Below are 26,418 nucleotides of genomic sequence, written 5' to 3' on the forward strand. Positions count from 1 at the left end.
TCTTCAAATGATTTATGTTCAAAATCGGTGATCTGCCCTTCTTACCCTTTTGCTTTAATTAACTTTGGTTTTCCTTACTACTTGCTTGTTCCTCCTGAGTTCTCTTACTTTTAAAAAATCAATCTTGAGGTCTTGATGAGGGTATTTCTAATTCCTCTATGTTTTCACTTTTGGATTTCATCTTATTTACTAAATGGGTGATCTTTTTACTTTTTGGAGATGACAAGGGGCCCAGAGGTCCAGCCATTTAGGAGTTGCAGAAGTGGAAGTGCCAGAGGGTTTGTGTGTATATTGGGGGCAGAAGGCCTTGGAGATGGGTGAGAAGGAAACGGGTGCATAGCAGGTATGCAGACCGTGTGTGCAACAGAGAAGTCAGTGGTACAGCCTCACGTGTCTTAATTCAGTTGGCCCAGGTGATGTATCACAATAGTTACTTCTAATAATAGTATTGGCTGAGATTTATTGAGAACTTCCTCCACTCCAGGTATGTTGCATGCATTCTTCATTTAACCCTGGACCCTGTGGGCCTTGAAAAAGAAGAGACTAAGAAGGGCATCTGGTGGCTAACTGGGTTCAAATTAGTAAAAAATAGCCTAGTATCCATCTCTACACAGAGGTCTCTCATGCAAACTGAGCTTCAGAGATAAGCCTGCACTAAGGCATTGGCCTTCTGTGGCCTTCTGCTGCCTTCTGCGGCCTACTGCACTGAACTACCTTTCTGTACTGTGTCTGTGGGCAGAGCTAGCTTTGTAAAGGAGTTCCTGGAATTGTATTTCATCCAACAGGACTGAGATTTCCTTGTCCAATAGGAGCTGTGCAGTTATAACCCCACATCGTCATCTTCAATGACCAACCAGAGTGCCTCCATTCTGTCCAATCAGGACAGTGCCTTTTGGACCAATCAAACTACGAGGATTTGGAGTCCTCATTTGTAAGAGGATGGACCAATTGGGAAACAACAGGGGCAGGGACTTTTCTCTATATAAGTGAGCTTCCCTCTGGCTCTGGCAACCTCTTTCCTTTTCTGTAGGGAAGTGTAGACAGAGTTTCTCTGGCTGGGCTAGAGCTGAAATCCTGAAGGACTCTTGCCACAGCCAAGTGGAGTAGGAGGAGCATACCAGAGCAGAGCTGCCTTGCCCTAGGGCTCCTTCACAGCCATGCTGTTCCACGGCTCTGCTGAATCACAATTGAACTGTTTGCACTGAGTAAAGTTTCCTTCTTCACACTCCAAACTTGGGATTCTATTTGGCATTGAATTGATGACAACCACTTGTTGACAACCCTTAGTGTCCTGCTCCCACAGTCTTGATTTCTCCCCCTAAAACATTTACTTTTTGTTATTATCTACATTTTTACTCTCTGTCCAGGGGTTTGCTCCTCTAGTTCACACACATTTTGTGGAGGGGTACACTTCTCAAAGTTCATGAGCAGATGTTAGAGTGCTTCCTTGTGGTACTTGTCCAAACCTATGTTCAGAATCCTATGTTCTGAATCCTACACAAACAGTGCACACAAACACACATACCCTCCCCTCAAATAAATATAAAACCCGCACATGCCCATAAACTTGTAAACACACATGAGCATGTATAAACTCCCCAATGAACAAACATAAACACAGCAACATACACAAACATATAAACCCACACTCAGTCCTGCTTGCTGTCTTGGCCCTGGCAGGTCCCATTTTCCCTGCCCCTCTTCAGAGGCCTGTGCAACATGAGGCTGGAAGGAAGTGAAACCTGCCTTGACAGGAAGTGAAACAGAATGTTGAGCTTTTTTTCTCCTGCTTCTGACACAGCTGTTGAGGGGACTAGGCAAACAGTCTACGGTTTCTGGAGCTGCTCTGAGGTAACTGGGATCCCCTGGGGTGGGGGTCTGGATGGAGCACTGGGCTTGTGAGGTTACCGTAGGTAGCTGGGAAGTTGGGCGCTTAGTCTTCGTTCACCTGGCAGCAGCTGCCCTCTCCCCTCCCCTTTTGGTGGGGTGGAAGGACTTAGGCTTTCTCCACAACAGGTTTTTGAAAATGGTTGTGGTCCCAAGGACATTGACTCAGAATCACAAATGCATGATCTGTTCCTTTGTTCTCAGTCTGAAAACAAAGTATTTTTGTAGAGTTTTCATTCATCCTCTTTTCAAAGAGAAGGAAGATGCGTAAACATAGAAAAAGGGATTTTTCCCCTTATGCTTGACCAAGCTGGTCCTGACCAGTGTTAGATAAATTTTGTCTGACAGGCCAGGAAAAGTCCCCAGATGCTAGGCCACACAAATACTTTTAGAGTCTTTAGAGAGGATGGAGTGGAGATTTTGGAACTTGGTGGCTTCTGTTATGTGTCACTAGGAAGAAAGAGACAGGGGGCTGGGGCCATTGAGTGGACGGTGCAGCATGGAGGTAGATGGAATGGCAGGCAATGTGGATGTCACCGTCCTCTTGCCTTAGAGATTTCAGTTGCAGGCAAACACTGTAGTCTGAGGAGAGATTCGAGGACTTAATGAAGTTGAAGTGTTCTTCAAAAGTCTGTCTCTCTGGTTTGGGGCTATCTATAGCTCCGACCATAACTGTAAGACTAGAGTAAATGCTAGTCCTGAAAAGAATCTGGGATATAATATATCTCAGTGATTACCAAACTTTCCATTTTTATCATGTCCCTGCACCTCTATTTACATAATATATTTCTTTAAAATAATTTGCTTAAAAATTTTTTTATTCAACCAGAACGGTGATATTTTGTATCACTGAAGATACATATATCACACTTTGGGAACCACTGATATAGTCTAATTCACTCTTTTTACAGGTGAGCAATCTAAGATCCTTAGACATTAAGTAATTTGCCCAAGGTCTTACAAAGCCATACTAATTTGGGACTGTTCCTGAGGTCTCCTATTTTAAGGTCTTGATTTTTTCCAGTATAATAACATATTATACTTTCTTTCCAGTAAAACATATTATACTTTCAAGTATGCAGAAACAATTCGTAAATGTAATTCAAATAGATAATCATGTAAAGTGCTAAACATAGTGCCTAGTAGGAGACTCAATAAATACAAGTTTCTTTCCTTCCTCCCTTAAATCCCTACTTACTGCCCACCTGGACTAGCCACTCCCTGGAAGCTTTTAGAATCATTTAAATGCTAATATTTTGAAATATCAAGATGATATATCTTGGTGTCACTGTTGAGTAATTGGCTGTGCTAGGTAGGTACTCAACAAGTCTTTTCAATCTAGAGACACAAGTCTTCAGTTCTGGGACAATTTCTCGTATTTCCTTTATTATCTTATTATTTATTTATATTATTTGTATTATTTTATTTCCTTTTTCTGCCATCTATTTTTTTTTTCTTCTGAAATATCTGTTATTTGGGTGTTGAATTTTCTGAACCAATAACCATCTTGTTTTTTTCTCTCCTATTTTTTCATACTTTCTAAAAACTTTTTTTCAATTCCATCTTTTAATATTGCTTAGTAAAGTTTTAAAATTTTAGCTTCATATTTTAAGTTTTAAAAGCCCTTTTTCATTTTGTTTATTTTTCTGTTCTTGTTTTATGGATACAATATCTTTTCTTATCTCTGTAAAGATATTTATTACAGTTCTTTTGACTTTTTCTTTTATTTCCTGCACTGTCTCCATTTCCCTTTAGTTCCTTCTCTGTGTTTTTTTTAAGTTTCTCTTTCATGTTGGAGCCTTTTTTTTCATATGCCTTGTGATACTTTGCTCTATGGTTATATTTAAAAGTGAAACACTAAAAATCTGATTGTAATGTCTTGCTCTATGTGTAAGCAGGCCTTCCTGACCAAAAAACTCCACTACAAGGAGTCCTCATGTTAACCTTTTATTTGGGAAACCCCTCCTTATCTGTACTTGGAGTTCTTTTCTCTAGGGTCTCAGAAAAGAATCCTTCAATACGCTACCTTCTGGTAATGAGAACAGGGAGTGAGAATCTGTAGATTTTCATTTACACACTACCTTTTTTAGACCTATTGAGTCTCCATCTGAGCAATTTCCTCTCTTCCAGGCATCTCAATGTTGATGGGTGGCCCATCTGTGTGGCCAGCCCTGCTCTCTCTGCTTTTGGCAGTGGCGGCGTCTTTTTTCTGCTCAGCCATACCCATAGATGAAGCACGAAGTCAGCTGTTGATGAGAGAGAAGACGATGCAATTGGGAGGACAGCTGGTGCTGAAGAAAGAAGAGGAGCTGGCCAATGAGAGACTCATGGCCCTCAAAAAGGCTGAGATGAAGCAGGCCATGGAAACTCAGAAGTTCCCACCCAGCATGCACTTTTTCCAGGCCAAGAATCTCATTGAGAAAAGCGAGGTGTTTAATATCCTGAAGAAGATGCCAAAAGGTAGAGATTCGGAGGGACGAGTCTGGGTTTCCTGGGAAGTTAGGAGAAAACTAAACTTGGAGCTGTTATTGTTATTGGAGCTGCTGTTTTAAATGGAGCAGAGAGAATGCCACTCAGCTACTCTGTGCCTTGTTCTTCCTGGCAAATGAGGAAAGGTGCTGTTGAAAGGTGGCTGCCGTTTTGCCCTGGAGACCAAAAACCCTGCTTCTGAGGAAACTCAGCCTCAGAGGGAGAGCAGAAAGTGGGCCCTGGGTACCACTGGTCTTCTCTGATAAAGCTGGAAAAGCATCCACCCATAAGACAGTATCCTGGGCTCACAGGATCCTAGTTTTCCTTTCACATCTTCCCTCGCACTCCTTTCTTCTAGCCTTTTTCCAGGGTCTAAGTTACCAAATAAGATACATGAAATAGCATCTTGGATAAACACATTTCTAGTGTATTTCTACAGTATAAACACATTTCTTTGGATAGTAAAATAATTATCCTGCATATGTAAATAGCGGTTTGCAGCTCTCAAGGACTTTACCTTTTAAATTTAATGTTACAAATAGAGATTAAAAAAAATAAAAACTATGAGGTTGGTAAAGTAGCATCCCCAGTTGATGGAGAATGTAAGGTTTAGAGAGGGTGACACAGCTGGGACACCTGCCAAGGGGCCAATGCCAAGGCCAGGTGTGAAGACGGAGCAAGAAGAACAGAGGGACAGTGTATACTGTGCCTTGAGGAGCATGAGAGTCAAAATTGGTGTCAGGTCTGAAGGACAAGCCTGGGGCCTCAAATGGTAAAACCTGCAGGCCAGAAGCTCAAGTGGAAAGTAATGGGTGGGGTATTGGGGAGCAGGGTGAGGGGGTCAAGGAAAACAGCAAACATGACTGGGTGGGAGCAGGGACTGAGGCTCATTCTCATTACATCCCTTCATGCAGTGTTGGGTGATAAGGCTAGAAGCTGATGGAGCCCTAACTCAAACCCTGATCTTTTGCTTCCAAGCCTGACATTCTTCCAGCCTACCATGCTGCCTTTAAAGCCAAGGAAGCCTTATTTTTAAACTTGAGCAAAAAAGGCAATGGTCGTCCTCTGGAGACAAAGGCAGCCTAGAAGTCTTCGAGCTGGACAGGGAAGAGTACATTATGTTCAGTTCTGAGGAATGTGGTCAGGCAGAAATCCTGGAGCTTCCCACCACTTCTTGTCCATCTACACTGGGCTCACAGGCCCCGAGCCCTAGAATCTGGACTCGATGCTCAACCTACCCCCTGCTCTTTTTCTTCCCTTTCCAGGGGCTGCTTTGCATGTCCATGACATCAGCATCTCAAGTATGGACTGGCTGGTGAAAAATGTCACCTACAGGCCCCATTGCCATTTCTGTCTCACTCGAAATGGGATCCTGATGTTCAAATTTGCTTACCCAACTCCACCCTCACCAGCAGAATGTTCAGAGTGGATTTTGTTGGAGAAGTATCGAAAGAAGCTATATAATGTCACAGAGTTTGACAACAGGTGAGTGGTGGTTCAGAATGTGTCATGTGCCTATCATAGTTGGGTAGAGTGCTGGTATGTCTCCCTTGGTACACACCCATATGTAAAAATCTGGCCTTAGAAAAGTCAAGAAGTTTTTCTTTTAACTTTACAGGATACTTTACTGCAGAAAGGTATTCAACACCTCTTCTGTCCATGGGAAGTACCTGATATTTAAAATTCAATTTATCAGCAAAAAATATTGACAGCATTACTGTTGTTGCATCAAATGAAATTTGTCTAGATGGTCAATAAGACCAGAAAGAAGAAAAGTTCCCAGCTCCTGGAGCAATGACAGTCTAGCTGGTGGCTAAAACAGCTTGAAAATATGATGGAAAAATTTCCTAACAAACTTGTACAGTAATATTATAAGTAATAATTATTTTAATCATATAATCATCTATAGAGTACTTTCATGAGGTTATTTCCTTTTACAAATAAAAAACATGAAGCTCAGCATGGTTAGGGAAGTTGCCCAAGGCCACACAGTTGGTAAATGGCTAGTTGGGGATATAAACCTGGTCACGTAGGGCCACGTCCAGGGTTATTTCTACCAGACCCACTGTATTAGTCTGCTAGGGCTGCCATCACAGAATACCACAGACTGGGTGACTTAAACAACAGAAAGTTATTTTCTCACTGGTCTGGAATCTAGAAGTCCAAGATTAAAGTGTAGGCAGGCTTGGTTTCTCCTGAGGCCTCTCTCCTTGGCTCTCCTCTCTCTGTGCTCTTGTGGCCTTTCCTCTGTGCACATTCATGTCCTGTGTCTCTGATAAAAATCCTATTTGATTAGGGCCTTACCCTTATGATCTCATTTACCCTCAATCATTTCCTTAAAGCCCTTATCTTTAAATACAGTCACACTGGGGGTTAGGGTTTCAACATATGAATTTGGGGTGGGGGGACAAAATTTGGTGCATATCACTACCCAAAAAGAGCTTGGTCTAGGATGTAAGTACAGCAGGGTCAGATTGGCTAAGCATGCGAAGGGAAGCACGAGAGCCTGGTTGGTGGGAACGTCCTACCTGAGCCGTCTCCTGGTGGGTACAAAGTGGGTCTCATGGCGGAGGCCTCCACTAAAGAGCGCAGATGCATCTCTTTGCCTCTCACCACTGCTCACAATGATGCATCCCAGTTTCCTCTGGGTGGGAGACACAAGGCAGGGCTCCTGCAGATGCCTTGAGGTAATGGCCTGAAGCACGCCTCCTCAACAAACCTCCTTTGTGTTCTGGACAGCCTGCTGAGCAATTTCACTCTGATGACCAAGAACCCCGAAGTGACTTATGCAAACCAAGATATCATCTGGTCTAAGTTTGAAACCATATTCTTTACAATCTCTGGCCTTGTCAACTATGCACCGGTGTTCAGAGACTACATCTTCCGGGGCCTGGAGGAGTTCTACCAGGACAATGTGTTCTACCTGGAGCTCAGAGCCATGCTGTTCCCGGTGAGCCAGTCTTTCCTCTCTTCTGTGCTGGCTTGATTTTCAGATCTTACCCTGTAAGTCTTCACAGGTTTCCTACTCTTGTACAGTACAGGACTGAATGATGGCTTCGTCCCCAAGGGGACATGTGCCTTTTCAGGGGCCACCATGAGCAAGGAAACCTGAAATAGACTGAGCTGGCCCTAGCAAAACTGTGAATGTGACCCTCACTGCCTTTTTACCTCCCTTTTCTCATGATCCCAACTTCTCACCTTCTCACAGATACACAGTGCCTCCTGGGTGCTCAGGGTTCCCTGGCCTTGGACTCTGAGCAATGTCTTGTGCCTGGACGTTTTTGACCTGTCTTCTTTCATATCAAAATTTAGCTTCCCCGAGTCCCTCAGGACAATGCTCTTGTTGTGGGACAGGTGAGGAATCTGGTAAATGGATCTAGTTGCATGTAACAGTGGGGATTGGTAAGTTCCTGGAGGCCCTTTCTGTGGAACCCAGTTGCATTTTATCTGGGGTCTTCTATGGGCAATGCTGCTATCACATAGGAACTGGTGAAAAGCCTTGCTCCTTCCCAGGTTTCCCATATGCCTATGACAGTGTCTCCTATCAGAGCTCAGGGCATGGCTCTGGTGGACTGACAGTGCTGGCTGAGCTGCCTATGTGGAAGGTAAGGGTCTTGTGACCCTCTGCCCCCGACTTCCCTTCCTCCTTGGCTGGGGCCCCTTCCTCTCTGCCATCATCTGCTCTTGGTCCAGGCCTTGAGTGGCTTCCTGCACAATGCCTTTCCCTTCACCTTCCTCCCCTCTGGGGACTACAGACTCCCTTGCTTCCTGTCTGTTCCACGGCAGGAGCTTCCTCCCTGATTTCTCTTCAAATCATTCTACACTTAACCTTTTCTTCAAGCTTGGTGGAATAAATTTTAACTCTTTGGCATGAAATGAGAGCCTCTCACGTCTAGAGTGTATTCACCACCTCAATGTTATTACTCTTTTTCTAACCAAACCCCTCCCCCTTTCTCACTTCCTCCCTATCTTTTTCTTTTTCTCTCCCTTTCTTCTTTCATGTATTCATTAAATATCTGCAAGCTCCTATTCTGTGTCAGGCACTTGTTAGGTGCTGGGTGTACACAGTCATATAGGACAGAACCTACGTCCTTAAGAAGGAAAACAGTTTCTCTCTGGGAGACTCATGGGTAAACAAATACATGTGACTGATATTCTTGCAGATATTAAAGAACCATTACAGGATATAGAGAGAATACAAAGAAAGAAATGGGTTGGTGTTACCTAATGGGTGGGAGAAAAGACTAACTATGCATTATAGAGGAAAGAGAATGTTCTAATGAGTCCTGGAAGGTAAGGATGAGTTCACTGAGTCAAAGGACAAAGGTGAGTGAAGGTATTTACATCAGTGGGAGTAACATAAACAAAGGTATAGATTTCTTAGACACTCATTTGAAGCCCATTTGAGACTGTAAGGAGCTCATCATGACTAGAGCCTAAGATTCTAGGGATACTCATTGAAAATAAGACAAGGGAGGTAGACAGAACTAATTATTAATAGTTTGGGCACCATATTAAATGTTGTGTTCTGGAGGTGAAAGGGAGCCACTGGATGGTATTAAGCAAGAGAGTGTGAATACATTTGCAATTTAGGAAGATCACTCTGGCAGCACTGGGGAAAATGGATTACAGTGTAAAGAGTCCCCCTGGTGAAAAAGGGAGAAGATTAGGGACTGGGAGACCAGTAAAGAGACCAGGGAAGCTGCGGGTACAAGATTGTGGAAGACAGAAGCAATGAGAAGGAGGAGATGGATCCAAGCCAGGTGCAGGAGGAAGAATCTGTAGGTCTGGTGATAGACTATATGGGGTGAGACTTCTACTATGGCTTGCTGGCATTTGGCTTGAGTTGATTGGTGGTGACTGTTATGGAGATAGAGAATGCAAGAGGAGGAGCAGGGTAGAGAAGGAGAAATGGTCACTTTGCTTTTGAACGTGTAGAGTTGGAGATGCCTATGAAACATCCACATGAAGATGTCCAGGAAGTGATTGGATACATGAGTTTGGAGACCATAGGAGAGTTCTAGCCTGGAAACATAATGCTTGACATTCATCTGCAGAAAGGTGATCATTAAAACTGAGAGAGGATAAGGCTCCCATAGAAGACATTAGATGAGAAGAGGAGTGGGCCAAGAGGGGAGCCCTACAAACATCAAACGAGATGTACAGTTTACAAAGTGGAGTGAAAAGGAGCAGTCACAGAGGTAAGAGGGGACCAGGATAGAGCTCTTCTAGAGGTCAAGGAGAAGGGGGTTTCACATGGCAGGGTGAGGTCGAGAAACGTGTGGCCTGGAAAGAGGGCATTGGATCTGGAAATTAGGAGGTCACCTTTGAGTAGTTTCAATGGTATGCTGAGAAGAGAAGCCTAATTTCCAGGAGTAAAAAAAAAAGGAAATGCACTTGATAAATTTGGGCCAGTTTTGGCTGAATCAAGACCTTGCCTGTGATTTGAGAAAAAGAAAGAGGGAAGTAGCTAGGAGAGAACACTGGGTCCAAGAGGGTCCTTTTTAGGATGGGACTTTGCACACATAAGGAAGGAGCCTGGAGAGGTTAAAATAGAGGGAAGAAAGAGGATAAAAGATGACATGATGTTCCTTAGGACAAAAGAAGAGGTCACTCCAGCAGGCAGGAAGTGAGACTGCCTTTGAACCAGAGAACATTCTCCAAGGGGCAGATACAGACATTGTAAGGATAAGAGTGCAGAACTGAGGGAGGAGGTCCTTCCCGCCTCCCCTTATTTCTATAACAGGAAAGCAAAGATGTTCACTGAGACTAAGGGAAGAGTGGTGGGTGTTTGAGAGAACCTCCTTGGGGGATGGACAGGTTGCTGATCCCAGAAAGATAAACTGATTCCCTAGATCTCGGAAGGCGAGCCTGTGATGGAGACAAGATCTCTGGTAGTTCATGCTGGTGTGTGATTCCCTTCTGTGTCACCCTACCCGTAGATATAGAAAATGGTTTAATGGAGTCTAGGTTAGCAGGACAAACGAAGTGGAAGTACTGGGATGAAGACCTGAGGATAATGACAAGAAAGTGATGGTAGTAATGCATCATGGGTCTCAGCTGGAGAGCACAGGGAGTGGGTCAATGAGAAGAGCAGATGCATGGAGACAAGGTGAAAATGAAGGCATAGGAATTTGCAGAGTGGCTGGTAAGGGAGTAAGCAACCTGGAAAGACAGGAGGCAGGGAAGAAACTAGCAAATTTGAGTTTATCAGAAGCGGAGCTGCTTGGGTGATAAGCTCCCAAGCAAGATCCATGAAGTGTCAGTTCAAAGGGATGTGTGTATCCTTGAGATTTAGCATGCCCAAAAAGACCTAAGATGAAATGGCTTCGGAGAATGGCAGGAATTGGGGTGCAGGAGAAGGGGCCTCTCCTAAAGTAAGCTGAGAAAATGGAGTCTTCGGACCACTCTAAGAAAAGGTTAAAGATGACTTTGTTGGTTTGATTTTAAGGAAGGAAGTTTGGAGAGAGTAGAATGGAAAAGATTAGGAAGAGTCTAAAGAAGGGGGACCTATGCAAAATATATATGCTGGCTTTGGGCCAGAAGCAAAGGATGATTGGGATTTCCAGTACTCTGAGATGGACCAACCTCAGATTTACAGACTCCAGCTGATGGAAGCTCAGGCCTCCGTGCTGGAGGGACGCATCTGTTGAGGAGAGAAGTTCTAGGTAAGTAAGGGCTGCTAGATGATTCTTTTGGTCAATCTATTGAAGTAAACTTTCCCGAGGACTTTTTTGATGGGGGTTTGGGGTTTTGTGGGAGTGGGCTGGATTTCTGAATTTTCTGCTTGGTAGGTTCACGAGAGTTTGAGCTTGTTAAAGGTTCTGAGTGGCTTGGGGAAAGTGACCTTTGGGTACAGTTCTCTTCTATGCTGTATCCAAACTAGTTTGCTCATTTATTCAAATATTTATTGAGTATACCAAGGCCATGGTATACCAAATTGAGTATACCAATATTGAGTATACCAAGTTTGGGGCAGGATCCACAGGATGACATTAATTTGGTTTTGTTACCATATTCCATGGTCTTTATGGGCTCAAAAATTTTATTGTCTATACACCCAGAAGTGATAGGGCTCCAGAGGACTAACACAAATTCATTGACTAAATTCGTAAGAGACAGATATATAAATAAGAAAGTTCAAATGCTGTTTTTCAGAGAAAACTATCAATCAGACTAGACACTTTTGTTTACTGATTGGGAAATTCTCTCCTTGAAGGCAAATCTTAACCTTTTCTGAAGCTAAATTATAGCCATAACGGTATTGGTAAGCCAGAGTCCTAAAAAAGCCCTGTCTCTGAGGCTCTGATTGTCTAAGGGAGTTCATAACAGTGTTCTTCACTTTTGGAAAATCTGATGAAAGCTATCACCCTTTCCCCAGGAGAAAAAAAGAAAGTACTAGACTAAATTGACCATTGAAGACTGTGTTTTCACATGTATCCATATACGTCTATAAAATTTTCCTGGAAATGCAATGTATAGCAACTCTGGATATTTTTGCATACTAAAATTTTAAAATGCTAGGATTCCTAAACCGACTTTACTACCCCCAGTTTGATTTAATGGGTTCAAGGACCCTCTAAATAAGGATACACCTGCACCAAGAACCAGTAATTCCAGTTTGTGGGTCGGTGCTCCTTTCTCTTCTTCTGAAACAAAAGCTTCCTTGACTCTCAGCTCTCCCTTTCTCTGCATTCTGGACCCACCTTTTCTCTTAGCTATATTAATACCTTCCTTGAGGTTAGCTCCAGGCTGGAAGGTGAAGAGCATTTTCTCAGGTGATAGTGTTTTATCTCCACCAGGATCTGATGTTTGTTTGATAGCTTAATTCTGAGTACAGACGTGTGTTTCTATATCTGAGTTCTTGGGTAGGAATGAAGCTTACCTTTGCACCTCAATAGAGCTTTCATTAAGTTTTGTGAGTACAGTAAATAAGACCTGGGCACAAACAACCCATTAAAAAGAAAAGAGAAGGTCCAATCCATCATTTATTAAGAGAAGAATTTCTGAAGGTGAGGTGACACTGGGCCTGGCCTATGTAGGGTGTTAGAAACTGCTCTTGCCAGAATAATTTCTTCCCATGTTTTGGCCTGGAAAACCCTTCTCTCTCCAAGCATGGGCTCCACCCCCTCTAAGTCCATCCTTCTCTCGGGCTCTGGCTTAAGCCCCGCCTGATTCTTGTGTCTGTGGGGGTCCATGTCTTTCCCTTTGTCTCCTGTAATGTTGATTTGTTGCCTTGTGTTGTCTGTGTCATAACATATAAGCCCTGGTTTTTCAACTAGATTGTGGGCTAGTTCAGACTGGCACCAGATCTGACATTGCCTGGTGTCCTCAGGAGGCACCAATAGGGATAATCATGCTTGGTGGTGGTCCTCAAACCTGGGTGTACATGTGAAAATTCGGAGACACTGTTTGAACCCCGACCTCCCAGGATTCTAATTCTGTGCTCTAGGGTAGGGCTAGGAAGCTGCAAAGTTAACTAGTACCCTCCTCTCTCCTCCTGGTGATTCTGATGTAGATGGTCTGACCTTGACCTTTCAAAGCACTTGCTCTGAATTCATTGCCTCATTTGAGCCTCACGACAACCTCGCATTTTACAGATGTGGAAACTGAGGTTTGCAAACGTCAAAGAACTTGACCAAGGTTATGTTGGTGGTAAGGAGTGACCAGCAAGGTAAGGAGTGACTGTGGCAGCCACACTCCTCTCAAAAGGAGCCCTGGAGAGGGCATCCGGCTTGATTCTCTAGTCCTTCCACCGGAAATTGAAAGCCCCCAGGATGCACTGGGCTGATGCTTTACCCAGAGGGAGTTGGCCCCTGCTAGGGGAGTTGCTTCCAGTCGGGCCAATTCTGGCAGCTTTCTCAGTGTGGGAAGTAGTGGGGGAGATCCAAGTAGAACAGAGGGCCGCAGTGAGTGGGAGAAAATTGCAGAGAGTTGGGTGTGGGTGGTTTTGAAGTCTGTTGATTTTCATCTTGAGCCTGGTGGGGAAGTATTTGGGGGAAGTTGTTGAGAAATTGAATTGGAGGGACAGAAAAAGGCCAGAACCTGATTTCCTGTCTAGTCTTCCCCCTTTCTGCGGTTGACCCTACCGAGTGGGGAGACTTGGACTCCAGGGCATTTACCCTGGGGACCCTACGCAGCTCTTCCCCTCTCCCCACTCTGCCCTACCCCCCACCTGCCCCACCATCCCCCAGCCGACTTCCTAGAAGGTGGAGGGCTGCTGGGATTTGGGATTCTGGTGGAGGCTGAGGGGGATGGGATTTGACCATTTGTTCTGGTCTGACCCTGGAACAAAGGCCTCTTGCAATAGAGAGTCTATGCCTTAATGCCCCCCATTAGCCAGGGTAGGGGGAGCCATCAACACATTAACAACTAAAAACCGTCTGCTCTGGAATTCTTTTGCTGAGCCGCACTACCTCCCCCTCTTACTTGTGGGGCTAATTCAGGGCCTGGGATGATGTTGATGGACTATCCTGGCTGCTCAGCCTCCTATTGTGTTACTAATGCTTGATAACAAAGGCTACTTGCCTTTAGCAACAGTTGCTAGGAGGGTCTTATCTCCTGGGCTTCAGTCCCTTCCCCCACAGCCTGAATCTGAGATGCAGACTAGGTCCCGGCCAGTCTGCAGAGTGGAACTCATAACCTGAGAGGTATCAACAGGAGATGGCCCTGCTGGCACTTACTGATGGTGGTGATTGGGGAAGAGGGGGTGGTCTTAGGAAGACACAGGTCAGTGGCAAAGAGAACCCATGATGGTCATTCGAGACACTTCTTGGGAGTGTCACTTGTGCTGTCACTTGTGTAACAAGCAATGCTTGTACTCCCCTCATCCCCTACCCCCTAGATTTTTCCTGGATTCTTAGCATACCCATCATTAAATATTTCTCCTGACTTTTTGCTGCAGTGCCCACTGTTTCATGTTATTGGTGTTACTCTGCAAGAATACGGACAATAGTATTTATCTTTCCAGGCTGTAATTGTGCTATTTACTTGTCTGTCAAATCGACAAAACTAGTAGGTCTTAACCCTAGTTGTATATTATACATTAGAATCACCTGGGGGAGTTAAAAAATAAACAGGTTCTAGCCCAGAGATTCCCTAGGTAATTCTAATGTGTAGCTAGGGCCGAGATTCTGAGATGCCCTGACACTAGAGTATAAAGGTGAAGGCAGGGGCCACTCCGATGACAGGAGACATTCAGAGTCAGCAAGATTCTGAAACTTGGCAGACCTCCAGCTCCAACTATGCAGTAAGACTGAGTTTCTTAACCTTTTTAAGCCTCAAAATCTTTATCCGTAAAATGAGACCTACCTACTAGTGTGGTTTTGAGGATTAAATGAGATATGATATAAAGCTCTTGGCATATGCCTGACACACAGAAGCTCAATTAATGCTTGTTAAACTAATCATGTTCTAGTAGTGAAAGCCATTTGCCTTGAGAGTTAGAAATTCTGAGTCCTAGTTTCTGGTCTGATGTAAACTAATTTTTGCATTTGTGACCTTGAGCAACTCTGCTCCCAAATTTCCCTTCTGTTCTTTTCAGCTTCAAATTTCTGTAAGTCCATGATATCAGACAGTAAAACTGTGTAATCTTATATTGGTTTATGAAAGTAATATGTAGTTTGAATAATTTTTCCAGAAATTTACAGTTTCTCAAGTAAACTATAAGGTAAAATTGAGATATTCTAAATTGAGTCCAATGTGTTTTTAATTCAAGAGGACTTGTTACATGGATATAGCAGTTTTTGTATCATTTAGTCTTAGATGAATGACTGACACAACATTGTCTACTTGTACTTACAGATTGTTAGGACAACTGCAGATTTTGAGCTATTTTTCTGTATCTGGTGATAAAATTGTAATGGTAATAATGTTATTAACAGTTATCATTTCTAAGTGATTTACAAATATTAACTCTTTTCATCCTTGCTATGATTCTATGAGATAGGAGTGATTTGAGACAGAGTGTATCTCCACTGGGAACTTGAACCCAGAAGGCTGACCAGAACCTCCAAACCAGCTGACAAGTTTCCTCCAACACCTGGCTTCACAAAAATATATCAACCACACAAGCTGGGAGACTGGGAGGGGTTGCAGGCATCTCCACTGGAAATGGGGTGCTCTTAAGCATTCAGATTCTGTCCTAGGTGCTTCTAGTAAGCCTACAGTTTCTTCGCCTAAGGCCAGAGGCCCAGGAGTACAGGGTACCAGGAGACCAGGAAACACTCTGGATATAGCTTCAGCATCTGCAGCCCCAGGAGCCAGATCCTGTCTCCGTGGCTGCCCGTGGGAACTTGTAGTGGGATTGGAACGCCTGGCTTTTCCTGGGATAAGTACTGGAATGACAGAATCGGTGACTTGGAACCATTGCCATATGCAAGCCCCCTTCAGGCCTCTGATTGTATCATTCGCGCATTTCTCTATACCTGATTAATCTATCAGATGTCTTATTTTAGGTAGAATTGTCATTTGTCGCTTTTTTTTTTTTAAAGGTTCTTTTGTCTTCCTTCTGTTCTGCTAGCACTGCTCCACCAGTCACCTCTCCAAAATCCATCTATTCATCCATTCAAACATGCTGCCAGGGGCTTAGTGCTTTTAAAACACCAAGGAGACAGTACTCTTCTTAAGTGAATGCTTCTTTATGGAGCTCCCACTCTGGTGCTACAGGGCAGCGGTCCCCAACCTCTTTGACAACAGGGACCAGTGCTCCTATAAGAATCTAATGCCTGATGATCTGAGGTGGAGCTGAGGCGGTAATGCTAGTGCTGGGGAGCGGCTGTAAATACAGATGAAGCTTAGCTCTCCTGTGCTGCTCACCTCCTGCTGTGTGGCCCAGTTCCTAACAGGCCACAGACCAGTACCAGTCCATGGCCCAAGGGGTTGGAGACCCCTGCTATAAAGAAGGAGTTGGGAAGATCAAAACTACAAACAACGTGGACCCTACCCTCATGGGTTTACCATCCAGTTGAGGTGGTAAACTCTGGACAGGTGACTCAGTAATGACAGAGCTGTCAGGCATGGGGCAGAAAACTCAGTCCTTCCCTTCTGTAGATCAGGTAGGTTATGCCAAGATGACTTCAAGTAACAATTCTGGGTTGGGTTAATGCAATGATTCTCAAACCTTTACACTTAAAAATTTTTTAAGGACCTCAAAGAGCTTTTGTTTTTATGGATTATACCTAGTCTATCCTGTATAATATAGCGTGTATTAGAAAATACAACCGAGAAATTTCCAAAGCACAAGACTACACAAGTGCACAAGTCATTATCTGTCAGAGCAATGTTGTCACTCATACATGATGTAGCTTCAGGAAAATTCTGAACACTTTATGAGAGAATAACATTGAAAATGACAAATAACATCTTAAAATTTTATGAAGAGAGTTATGACTTTGTAGACTGCCTGAAAAAGTCTAGAGGACCCACAGGGGTTCTCCAACCACACTTTGAGAACCTCTGGGATCCAGCATATAGGTTCTTGCAGCATCAAAGATTTGAAGATTCTAACAGAGTGCCTGGAAGTCTGTCAAAGCCTTGGTCAGTGACAGGAAAAGCTCTCTTTAAAAATCCTTGGTAAAGTAGGAAAGAGAGAAAGTAACTTTTCCTTTGTCTTTGGTTGTGTTCTTGGGGCTTGCAAATTAACAAAAGCCACACTAGCAGAAGAAAAGACATTTGACGTTAATATTTAATTTTTATGTGCATGGAGGCTTTCATAGAAAAGAGGTGACTACCCATAGAAATGGGTAGACCAGGTGCTTCCATACTATTTTAACAAATGGTGATAAATTGTGGAGAAGTAACAAGATAAAGGAAAAGGGGTTTGGGCTTCTAGGGGCAATAAATTGGGGGAAGGTAAATATATGGGGGAAAGGAATAGAAAATAAAGGTTATTTTAGTAAGGTTTGTTTATGCAGACCCACCTGGGCACTGATTTTCTATCTCAGGGATAAGAATTGTACTCCTTCTGATACAGGAGTGGGGAGGAGGACATGTCCACAAACAAATTTATGTCCGTTTAGGCAGCAGAGAAAAGGGCAAAGACTTCTGTCTGTGTTTGCTGCTGTTTAATTACCTTTAGGTCAAAATTATCCTTTTGTAAAGTGGCATATTTGAGGATAACATATGATTGTACTGGGATCATATTGATCCCCTTCAGTAAATCATAATAATAATGGGCAATACTAGATATTGAGTTAACAGTACCTAAGGTTCTGCCCTCTGGGAAGTCCTGGCACCCTTTAACAGTCAGTAAGCCTGAGCAGGTCCACTGGCCGAGGCAGAGCAATCAAGGAAATTCCAGCCAGGAACAGTGCGCTCAGGGAGCTGAAGCGGCCTTGGAGGGGAGTGTGTGGAATGCCAGGCTTCACTGGGGCAGCAGCAGAGGAAACCAAAGAGCAAAGGCCAGCGGGGCCAAGAGAAGGGGCTGGAAAGAACTTCCTGCTCACTCCACAACCCAAGCAGCAGAGCAGAATCCCCACTCCTCTGCCTGAGAGAAAGAGCAATAAGGCTGTTCTGTGTGTGGGTCTAGGGAGAAGAGGCCTGCTGGGGAGGCTGACCAGGGACAAAGGGTAGGACCCACAATGGTGCAGCCAGGTGGGAAATGGGAAGTCCCTTGGGCTGGGGAGAGTGGTGTGAGGCAAGTACCTGGTGGGAAATGAGAAGAGAGCACCTGGCTGCTGTGACGCCAGGGAAATGAGAGCTGACTGCAGAAAGGATTTTTCTCCTCTAGGATGATGAGCTCCCATTTCGCCTCTCAGCCTCAGCTCCCTGAACCCCTGGCAACTCTGGCTCTGTGTAGAGCCCCTGTTTCCTAGGCCAGGACCAGTAACCCTTCAGCCACAGGCCACCTGTGATTAACTGGTTTGCTTGCAGAGCCACCTCCCCATTTCCTGTTTATCAAATCTTTCTCACCTCTCAAGGCTCCATTCTAGTGCAGTTCCCCCAGGAATGCTCCTACCCAGTTAAAGGAACCCCTTCTTCCTCTGAGACCCCATATATTTGTATTGGTGGAGAGTCTATCTCTCCACTAAATTAAAAACTCCTTGAGGCCAGGCATCCTGTCTTATAGCATTTGTTTATCCCTCCCAAGGCCTAGCCCAACGTATTGTATACTGTGGGCCTTAATTAACGTCCATGGAAATAAATGGAATTCTGTATATAATTTCTTCCCATCCTTCCTCGCCCTACAATCTGCAAAAACTCCCACATCTTGTGCTGACCTAGAACTGCCAGTGTATACTAACTACCACTTTGAGCTGAGTGAGACCTGGCCCAGTGACGGGGAGGGCTGAGGGAGCTGCAGGGGACAAACTCCTCTTCCAGCAGTAGTTCGGAGTGGCTCAACCTGGGAGTGGGCACTTTAGAGGGATCTTCTTTACACTTTTTCCCCATTATGTTTCTCCCTTCCCCACTTCATCTCTTCCTTTTGTTTTGCCTACCGTCCATTCCTGGATCTTCTAACCATGTCACTCTTGGTGTCTCTAGCAGCTGTGGCCACCTCAGGAGTACTCAACTTGGGGGTGGGAGAGGGGAGATGAAGTGGGTTTTTGGACCACTCTTTCTGACTTGTGTCCTGCCCCAGCTGACCTGTCCTTCATTCATTATACAAATACTTACTGAGCACCTACCATGTGCCAGGCACTGTTCTAGGTGTGGGGACCCAGCAATGAATGAGACAGGCAGACATCTCCACCACATGGCATCAAAGAGCATCATCATCCCAGATGGGGCTAGGACTGTCTCTGATAAATGTCAGAGGCTGTCAAAGGCATTGAACAAATAAATTGCAAAGTGCAACTTGGTTTTAGAGATAATTGATAGTGGGAATGAAGTTTTGCTCTGCTTACATCTGATGCCTGGTCAGGACCATGCTTCCTCTCTCCCCAGGTGTATGAACTGAATGGGATGATCCATAACCAAGAGTGGTCAGTGAGGACCTACAGAGAAGTGGCTCGTATGTTTGCGAAAGAGCATCCTGGCTTTATTGGACTCAAAATCATTTATTCAGATCGCAGGTGAGAGAGAACATGGCTGAAACTGCAAGAGTTGGGAGAATGAGATGTGGGCAGAGCCCCTAGGCTGGGAAGGGATCGGGGAGGAGAAAGAGGGGTAAGAAGGGAGGCTGGGGACCAGAGACTCCTCCATGCCGAAGGGCCCTGGGCTCGGCTTGTGTGTTTGTGTGTGAGTGCAAAATCCTGTCTCTGAAATCGCTTCTAGTTTGAATCTCTACAACCAGACTGAAATGAAGAACTGGGGCAATTTTCCAGATAATTCTAGCTGTGATCCTGCATCTGCTGGGGTAACTCGGTTTTAGGTATAATGTTTTTGCCTGAATGTTTAGATAATGGCCCATTTCGTTGTTTCAACTTGCCACCGGGGTTCTGCCTAAAGTCAGTCTTGTGATGTGTGTGGGTTTGTACAAGGGCTTGGTTGGTACCAGCCCCTGAGTGACAGCTGTCTCAGCGTCTGTGTGTGGAGACTCTGTAGCAGCATGTGTGTATGTGGCCAGGTGGTATGAAGAAAGACCCATTCTTTCCCTAAGCAAGTGCAGAAAGCCTTAGAGCTTCATTTTCTTTTTGATTTTACCAAAGAGCTCTCCACTCTTGCCCAAGAGCAGCCAGTCTAAGTCCTGTGACTGCCCAAGCCTAGAGATGTATGGGCAAGCAGCCATGGGGATCACACCCCTCAGGGCTCTAAAAGGCAACCAGACTTCCCAGGAGCCTCCTCTCTGGCCCCACCCCCTGATCTCCTCCCCTCCATGTGAGGGTCTGGGGCCCTCAGGAGCTGAGGCCTGCACCTGTGTGCTGGTCAGCCAGGATGGGCCCAGTGGTTCTGCTCAGAGGTTCCCTGTGGGCCGAGGCAGGGAAGGTGTTAGGGCTGAGCTGCAGTGTTCCCACAGGGCTCTGTAGGAGAGGGGATGGGCAGGTGTGGGAGGACTAATCTGGGCCCACAGAAATGAGGATTGAAACAAGTGAGCCAGTTGCCAGGCAGAGACCTTCATCCCCTCGCTGAATTGTGCCAGGCCTTTTCTTTTGTTGCTTCTGTTGTTGTGCTGCTTGCCCTGTCCCTATTCTGTACTTGAAGGGAAAGAGGTGCAGAGGGAGGTAAGAGCTTGGTTAGGTGGTTTCTCGCGTGCCCAGGCCTTGCTGACTTCAGAGGAAGAAGATATGCAGTTGTCAGGTCCAGGTGACCCAACAGAGACTCAGGTGACCTGTGGCATTTCACAGGTGTCTAGTGAACAGAGAGCTGGCCTCTGTACTGCACCCACTTCCAGGACCCACCCTCTTACAGATACAGGACAAGTTTTCGACAAGGCCACTTTGCTTCATCCAGATGTAGACCAATAAAACTTGATCATGGGTCCTCTTACCTCACATGCTTTCCAGACTGTAGGACTAGCTTGAGCTAGCCAGAGTCCTCAACAGGCATTGATTTGGGCAAAATATCTCTTGGCTGTAGCCACTTAAAGGGATTGCAATAGCCCAGTTGAGGTGGGCCGTGGAGACAGTGGTGCTGACGGTTTAGGAAATGGTCACCACGTACCCTGGACTGGACTAGACCAGACCAGCCATGGGCACTGAGGGAGCTGCTGGGGCACATAGCTCCCTCCGCGCCAAGCCACACTGTCTCCCATGCTTCTCTCTGTCTTTCTCACAGATTCAGAAATGTGTCCCTCATCATGAAATCCATCCAAACAGCCATGATGCTTCGAACCAGGTTCCCCAAGACGGTGGCAGGGTTTGACCTGGTAACTGTTTCCACACAGCAAGGCAACTCTTGTGAAGGGCCGGGCAGTACCCATGGAAACCCTCGGCAGAGGCTCAGGCTGCTGCTCAGAGTTTAGCGCTGACCCTTTCTAGGGACCTGCAGGGGTATGACAGTCACCAGAGAAGGGAAAGCGGAAAAGGCCAGACTGCTAAAATGGAAAGTACCAGAATAGGGAAGGGATTCAGTAAGTTGGAGCAATAATGGTGTGTGGGCTTGTTCCCACTCCCCTGCCTTCTGTCTTCATTCCTAGCCTGCTCTGCTCACCTGCATCTGCTCCTCAAAGCTCAGCACACGGGCCAGTGTCTGGAAGTGGAGCGGCCACACTGTCAGGGCTGTGAAAGCTGTCCCTCCCTCTCAACCCATTTGCTCCTCTGGCTATGTTTGAAGCTGCGCATCCATAGGTGGTGTTGCTACTCTTTGCCCCACACCAAATCGAAGCCATAGCTATGTGCTGGCAGCCAGGCCACACTTCCCCCATGATGACTCATTAATCGCATTCAGGCACTCTGACACTCTCTTATAGAATCTGTACATTTTCATGGAGACTGCTTAAGCACTTTCTTTCAGACTAACCAGAGCCCCAGGAAGTGGATTTCAAGGAATTGTTTTGTTTGGACCCAGGATGTCCTCCTATGATCTTTGGGGGTGGCTCAAAGGGTCTGCTCTCCAGAAAAGGAGCATAAGTCCCTCCCATCTCAGCTTTTCCCTCTGTGTGCAGCACTGACAAAGGCGCCTGAGTGGGATTACTTCTAGTATGGAGCTTTTGGAAGAGTCCATATGAGGACTATAATGAATAAGTACTTGTCGGGAATGGGAGTCCGAGGAGGATTAGGTAGCTGTTCAAGGGGTCTGCTCACAGGCTCCAAGTTTCTTTCAAGCCTATAGAATATAGATATTCTACTACACTGAATATCTATATTTATTTTATTATAAAAATGTGTCATCTCCGCCCCAAATTATAATTGGTGTTCTAAAGGTACTCTTACTACTGACATACAGCTACAAAGCCCTAGGGCATGTGTGGCTTAGATGAAAAGTATGATTTGGGGGTGGCTGCTTCTCTGGTTAGTTAGAGCTGGTAGCTGAATCACAGAGGGATTCTATCAGGAAACTGACCCACCTAGGGACCTACCTGGGGTGAGTGACTGAGCAGCATCCCCACTTTTCCTGGACCAGTTCTCTTGGCTCGCACGCTCTGCTCTCTCTCTCTCTCTCCCTCTCCCCCTCACACTCTCTCTGTCTCTTTCACTCTCAGTCTCTCACTCTCTTGTTCTCTGTCTCTCTCTGTTTCTCTTGCTCTCTCTGTCACTGTCTCTCCCCTAAGGAGCTCAGGGCTAAAGCATAGGTACTTGGAAGGTAGAGCAAGAAGACAAGATGGGAGGGCTGAGAGGCTACAAGGTACACCTCTGACTAAGGGGGAAGTCATTTTGGGGCAAGAAAGCACTCTTTTCTGCCCAAATTCTGCTACTGGTTATTCTTAAAAGGCTGTGTGACTGAGGCCTCAAGCAGTAGTGGAAGGGTATAAGAAAGGGTGTTCACAGGCTACAGGAGGTAACATCAACAAAGCAAGGCACGGAGTATGCAGACAGTTCCACATCCCTTCCTCTCTGTCCTGCAGGTGGGGCGTGAGGACACTGGCTACTCTTTATACTACTACAAGGAGGCTTTGATGATTCCAGCCTTGCAAGGTTTTAAACTGCCTTACTTTTTTCATGCTGGAGAGACAGGTGAGCCATGTGGAGATAATTAGGGGGCCAGAGGAGGTGATGGATGGGAGGGCTCTGCATTGTTGCTCAACAGTACTGATGGGATACCGGGCAGTATAGTTATAGTCGAGTCATTTTATGACTCCTGTCCCTTTCAAATGTATTATCTCATTTAATTCTGACAGCAGGTTTAAATCTCCAGAGAAGGAATAACAATGCTAATAACAGTATCAGGCACTTTACATATATTATTTCTGATTCTCACCCCAGTCTTGCTAGGAAGGTGTTTTTATTCTTATTTAATAGATGAAGAACCCAAACCTCCAAACTTGAGTAGTATTGTCCAAGGGTAAGTAGTAGAGTCCGAATTTGAGCCCTTTCAGATGGTCTTCATTTCATAATGAGTGAATTGTGCCTGAGAAGTAAATTCACCTGTTTAAAGTCACACACTGGTAAGTGGCCGAAGAGAGACTAGAAACCAGGCCTGCCCTGGCATCTAGGAGGCTCTGTCCACACTCATCGGTGCTGAAAAGGGGACCCCCCTACCCCATTTGCAAGGGGCCTGACTGCCATTGTTTCTGAAATGCCATTAGCCCAGCAAGCCTTTGTTCCCCAAAGCTCAATTTGAGAGCTTGGTCATCTCTCAGCCCCTGCCATATTCAAGTTCTTAAAATGTGTAAACCCTAAGTAAAAGGAGCCCCAGATCATGGCTGCAATTTTAGATCAAAATGAAAATTTGGGGGCCTAGACCAGAAAGAAAGCTTGCTGCTGATCACCCCTGGCATCCTTGAGCACCGTAGGTGCATGTCACCCTCAAGGGACCAAGGAGATGAGGAGAGAGCAGTGGGGAGCTTGAATTTGACAACCAGGCTTAAACCTTGGTTTATCAAACCATCTCTTAGAGGAAGAGTCTGAGTGCGTTTGCCTCTTTTTCTTGACATTTCAAGTCAATTTAGATCCAGTTTAGATCAAAGCTATTCTAGAAGAGATAAAGAATTGCTTGTGGAGGATTTGGTAATGTTGAAGAACCTCTGATCTAGTTGGGAAAATCATACTTACTGGTGTGAAATCATTTCAACAGTGTGATACACCGTATGTAATACAAGATCCAACCAAATTCTAAGATGCATGGTCCTAGAAGATTTTGCCAGGACTTGGGTATTTAATACTCAAGAGTAATGTCCTTATTTTTTTTTTTTAAATAAGAAATCTTTGCAAAGAAAGTACTAGATAGGAAACCAGTGAAAATCCACCTAAAACACTTGCCATAATCGGCAGTGGGAATTCTCGGTTTTATTCCTAAAAATAAGAAAAGTGGAATATTCATATTTTACATTCCTGCTGGGAATGGCATGCATGCATCTAACAGGTTTTACAGTAAGGTAATTTGTTTATCTCACATAATATGCAGTCTCTGCAGTCCTCATTGAGTCTGCGATTTCGCCTCACTTTGTTGTGAGATGGTGAAGTCATATTCAGGCGTGACTACATCTAGTGAAGCGAAAAACGAGATGTGTCCTCCAGGGCATCTCTTTTTATTAGGGAGGAAGCCCCAGGAGCTCCCTACCAATAACCTCTCAGGCCAGCATTAGGACTATCCTAGCTGCAAAGGAAGTTAGGAGAATCAGGACCTGTCATTTTCACCCTCAGCAAGGAAGGTGAAGTGGGATGTCTGGAGTAGGCAGCCAACAGCATCTGCCAGCACTTTTTTTGTACCAGCCATTGTGATCTTGAAATTGATATTGTCCCAAGAGTACCGTTAAAGATATAAATTAAAGTAAGTACATACAAATAATTATATTGTCAGAGTCTGCAACATGTTGTTGTAAAGATTATAAACAAAAAATTCCCAGAAAATAGCTCTGGAAACAAACAAAAAGTGGAAAGAAATGAGACTGTGGGGTCAGATAAACTAAGGTTTGCAACCCAGTTTTGCTACTTACTAGCCGAGTATCCTTGTTCAATTTATAAAGCCTATGTAAGTTTCAACTTCCTCATTTGTTATATACATATACATACATACACACATACATAAAATAAAGGCATGCCATACCTCTCTTTAACATTTTTATAAGAAAGTGTGTGTGTGTGTGTGTGTGTGTGTGTGTGTGTGTGTGTGTGTTCATTTATCTTCCTTTTCTTGCTTGGGGTGTCTGGAAACCTTTAACTGAGGATGATCTGTAGGTCAGATCCATCCTATTGAAAATTACCCTTTTATCCCTAGATTGGCAGGGTACTTCCATAGATGGAAACCTTCTGGATGCCCTAATACTGAACTCTACCAGGATTGGCCATGCATTTGCTTTGATCAAACACCCAGCAGTCTGGACTGAGTCATGGAAAAAAGACATTCCCATAGAAGTCTGTCCCATCTCCAATCAGGTAGGCATGATCCATGGAACCCATCCATATGATCTTCTCCTCTAACCTCAACCTCTGCTCTGATTCCCAAACTTCTTCTTGTATAATTTCTTTCTCCTTAACTCACTTGTTTTCTGTATTCCTCCACTCTCTTACTCCAATTAGTAGTTATTTAGGAATGTCCTTTTGCCTAAGTCATTCATAATAATGAGGCAGCAGTGAGGGTCCCCAGTGGGGTGGCATTTTGGACAAAGCTGTGGACAAAGCTAAAGGGACATTGGGGTGGCCAGTGAAGTGGCAGGGGTGATAGATTCTGCTGCTCCCACAGTTGCTCAGTGTTCTCTGAACCTGTCCGTCTTGCTGTGTTCGGGAGGGCTGCTCTGAGTAGGACCAAGAGGACGACCAGATGCTTGTAGTGGTGATGAAACCTGGAGGAAGATTGTGAGGACTGGCTCTGCTCCTTGTGTTAAGACTTTACCCAGAAGTCATCCCAATGTTCAGAATGGGGATGGGGATAAGAAATAACCTGAATATGCTGCATGGTCTTACCTTCCTTTTGACAACTCTTTTCATGGATTAAAGTTTGTCTTTCTCTTTTGCCTCCTATTGGGCAGGTTCTGAAGCTGGTGTCTGACTTGAGAAACCACCCTGCAGCTGTTCTGATGGCTACTGGGTACCCTATGGTGATCAGCTCTGATGACCCAGCTGTCTTTGGTGCCAAAGGCTTGTCCTATGATTTCTATGAGGCCTTCATGGGCATTGGTGGGATGACGGCTGACCTGAGGACACTCAAACAGCTGGCCATAAACTCTATCAAGTGAGTGACCTGTGTGCTTTCCAGATCCCAACTCCCTTTCCTGTTCTACAACTCCCTTAGAAGTTTGGAACAGAAGCCTGCAAGGTTTCTGCGGGTTTTCCCCATATTGTAGCTGTTTTGTTATTGCTCTTGGACTGGGCAGACATGTGTTCTGCTAGCATCTGAGGTTCCCTCATACTTCCTATCCTGTTCCTCAGCCCCTTCCCTGGGGCTGACTTGGGTTCCTCTTCTTCTACAGGTACAGTACCCTGTTGGATACTGAGAAAAAGGCTGCCATGAAAACCTGGGAGGAGAGATGGAATAACTTTGTAGCTGATCTGGCCAGGAGGCCAAAGTGAGAAGTCAGCCATTTATTACCCCATTCCTCTGCTTCCTTCCACAGGCTGTCTCCACTTTCTCTCAATTATTCTT

At 45.0% G+C, this 26,418-nt stretch overlaps 1 protein-coding gene across 1 annotated transcript; it reads left to right on the forward strand.

Annotated features, from left to right (window-relative positions):
- Positions 1-1,802: 1,802 nt before the first annotated feature.
- ADA2 (adenosine deaminase 2) lies at positions 1,803-26,418 on the forward strand. Its single transcript, XM_011367792.2, has 10 exons — positions 1,803-1,851; positions 4,018-4,347; positions 5,622-5,841; positions 7,096-7,306; positions 19,243-19,370; positions 21,013-21,103; positions 22,742-22,850; positions 25,054-25,211; positions 25,805-26,007; positions 26,246-26,418. Exons 2-10 carry the CDS (start codon positions 4,026-4,028, stop codon positions 26,343-26,345), a joined length of 1,542 nt encoding a protein of 513 aa, XP_011366094.1. The 5' UTR covers positions 1,803-1,851; positions 4,018-4,025; the 3' UTR covers positions 26,346-26,418.

Source organism: Pteropus vampyrus, unplaced genomic scaffold (genome assembly GCF_000151845.1).
Source record: "Pteropus vampyrus isolate Shadow unplaced genomic scaffold, Pvam_2.0 Scaffold137, whole genome shotgun sequence".
Taxonomy (NCBI): Eukaryota; Metazoa; Chordata; class Mammalia; order Chiroptera; family Pteropodidae; genus Pteropus; species Pteropus vampyrus.

Excerpts from the sequence above, each read along its gene's own strand:
- ADA2 (XM_011367792.2), top strand. The coding sequence starts at position 4,026 with ATGTTGATGGGTGGCCCATCTGTGTGGCCAGCCCTGCTCTCTCTGCTT. Across the intron at positions 19,371-21,012 it reads ATCATTTATTCAGATCGCAG|ATTCAGAAATGTGTCCCTCA; the intron begins GTGAGAGAGAAC and ends TCTTTCTCACAG. Across the intron at positions 22,851-25,053 it reads TTTTCATGCTGGAGAGACAG|ATTGGCAGGGTACTTCCATA; the intron begins GTGAGCCATGTG and ends TTTTATCCCTAG.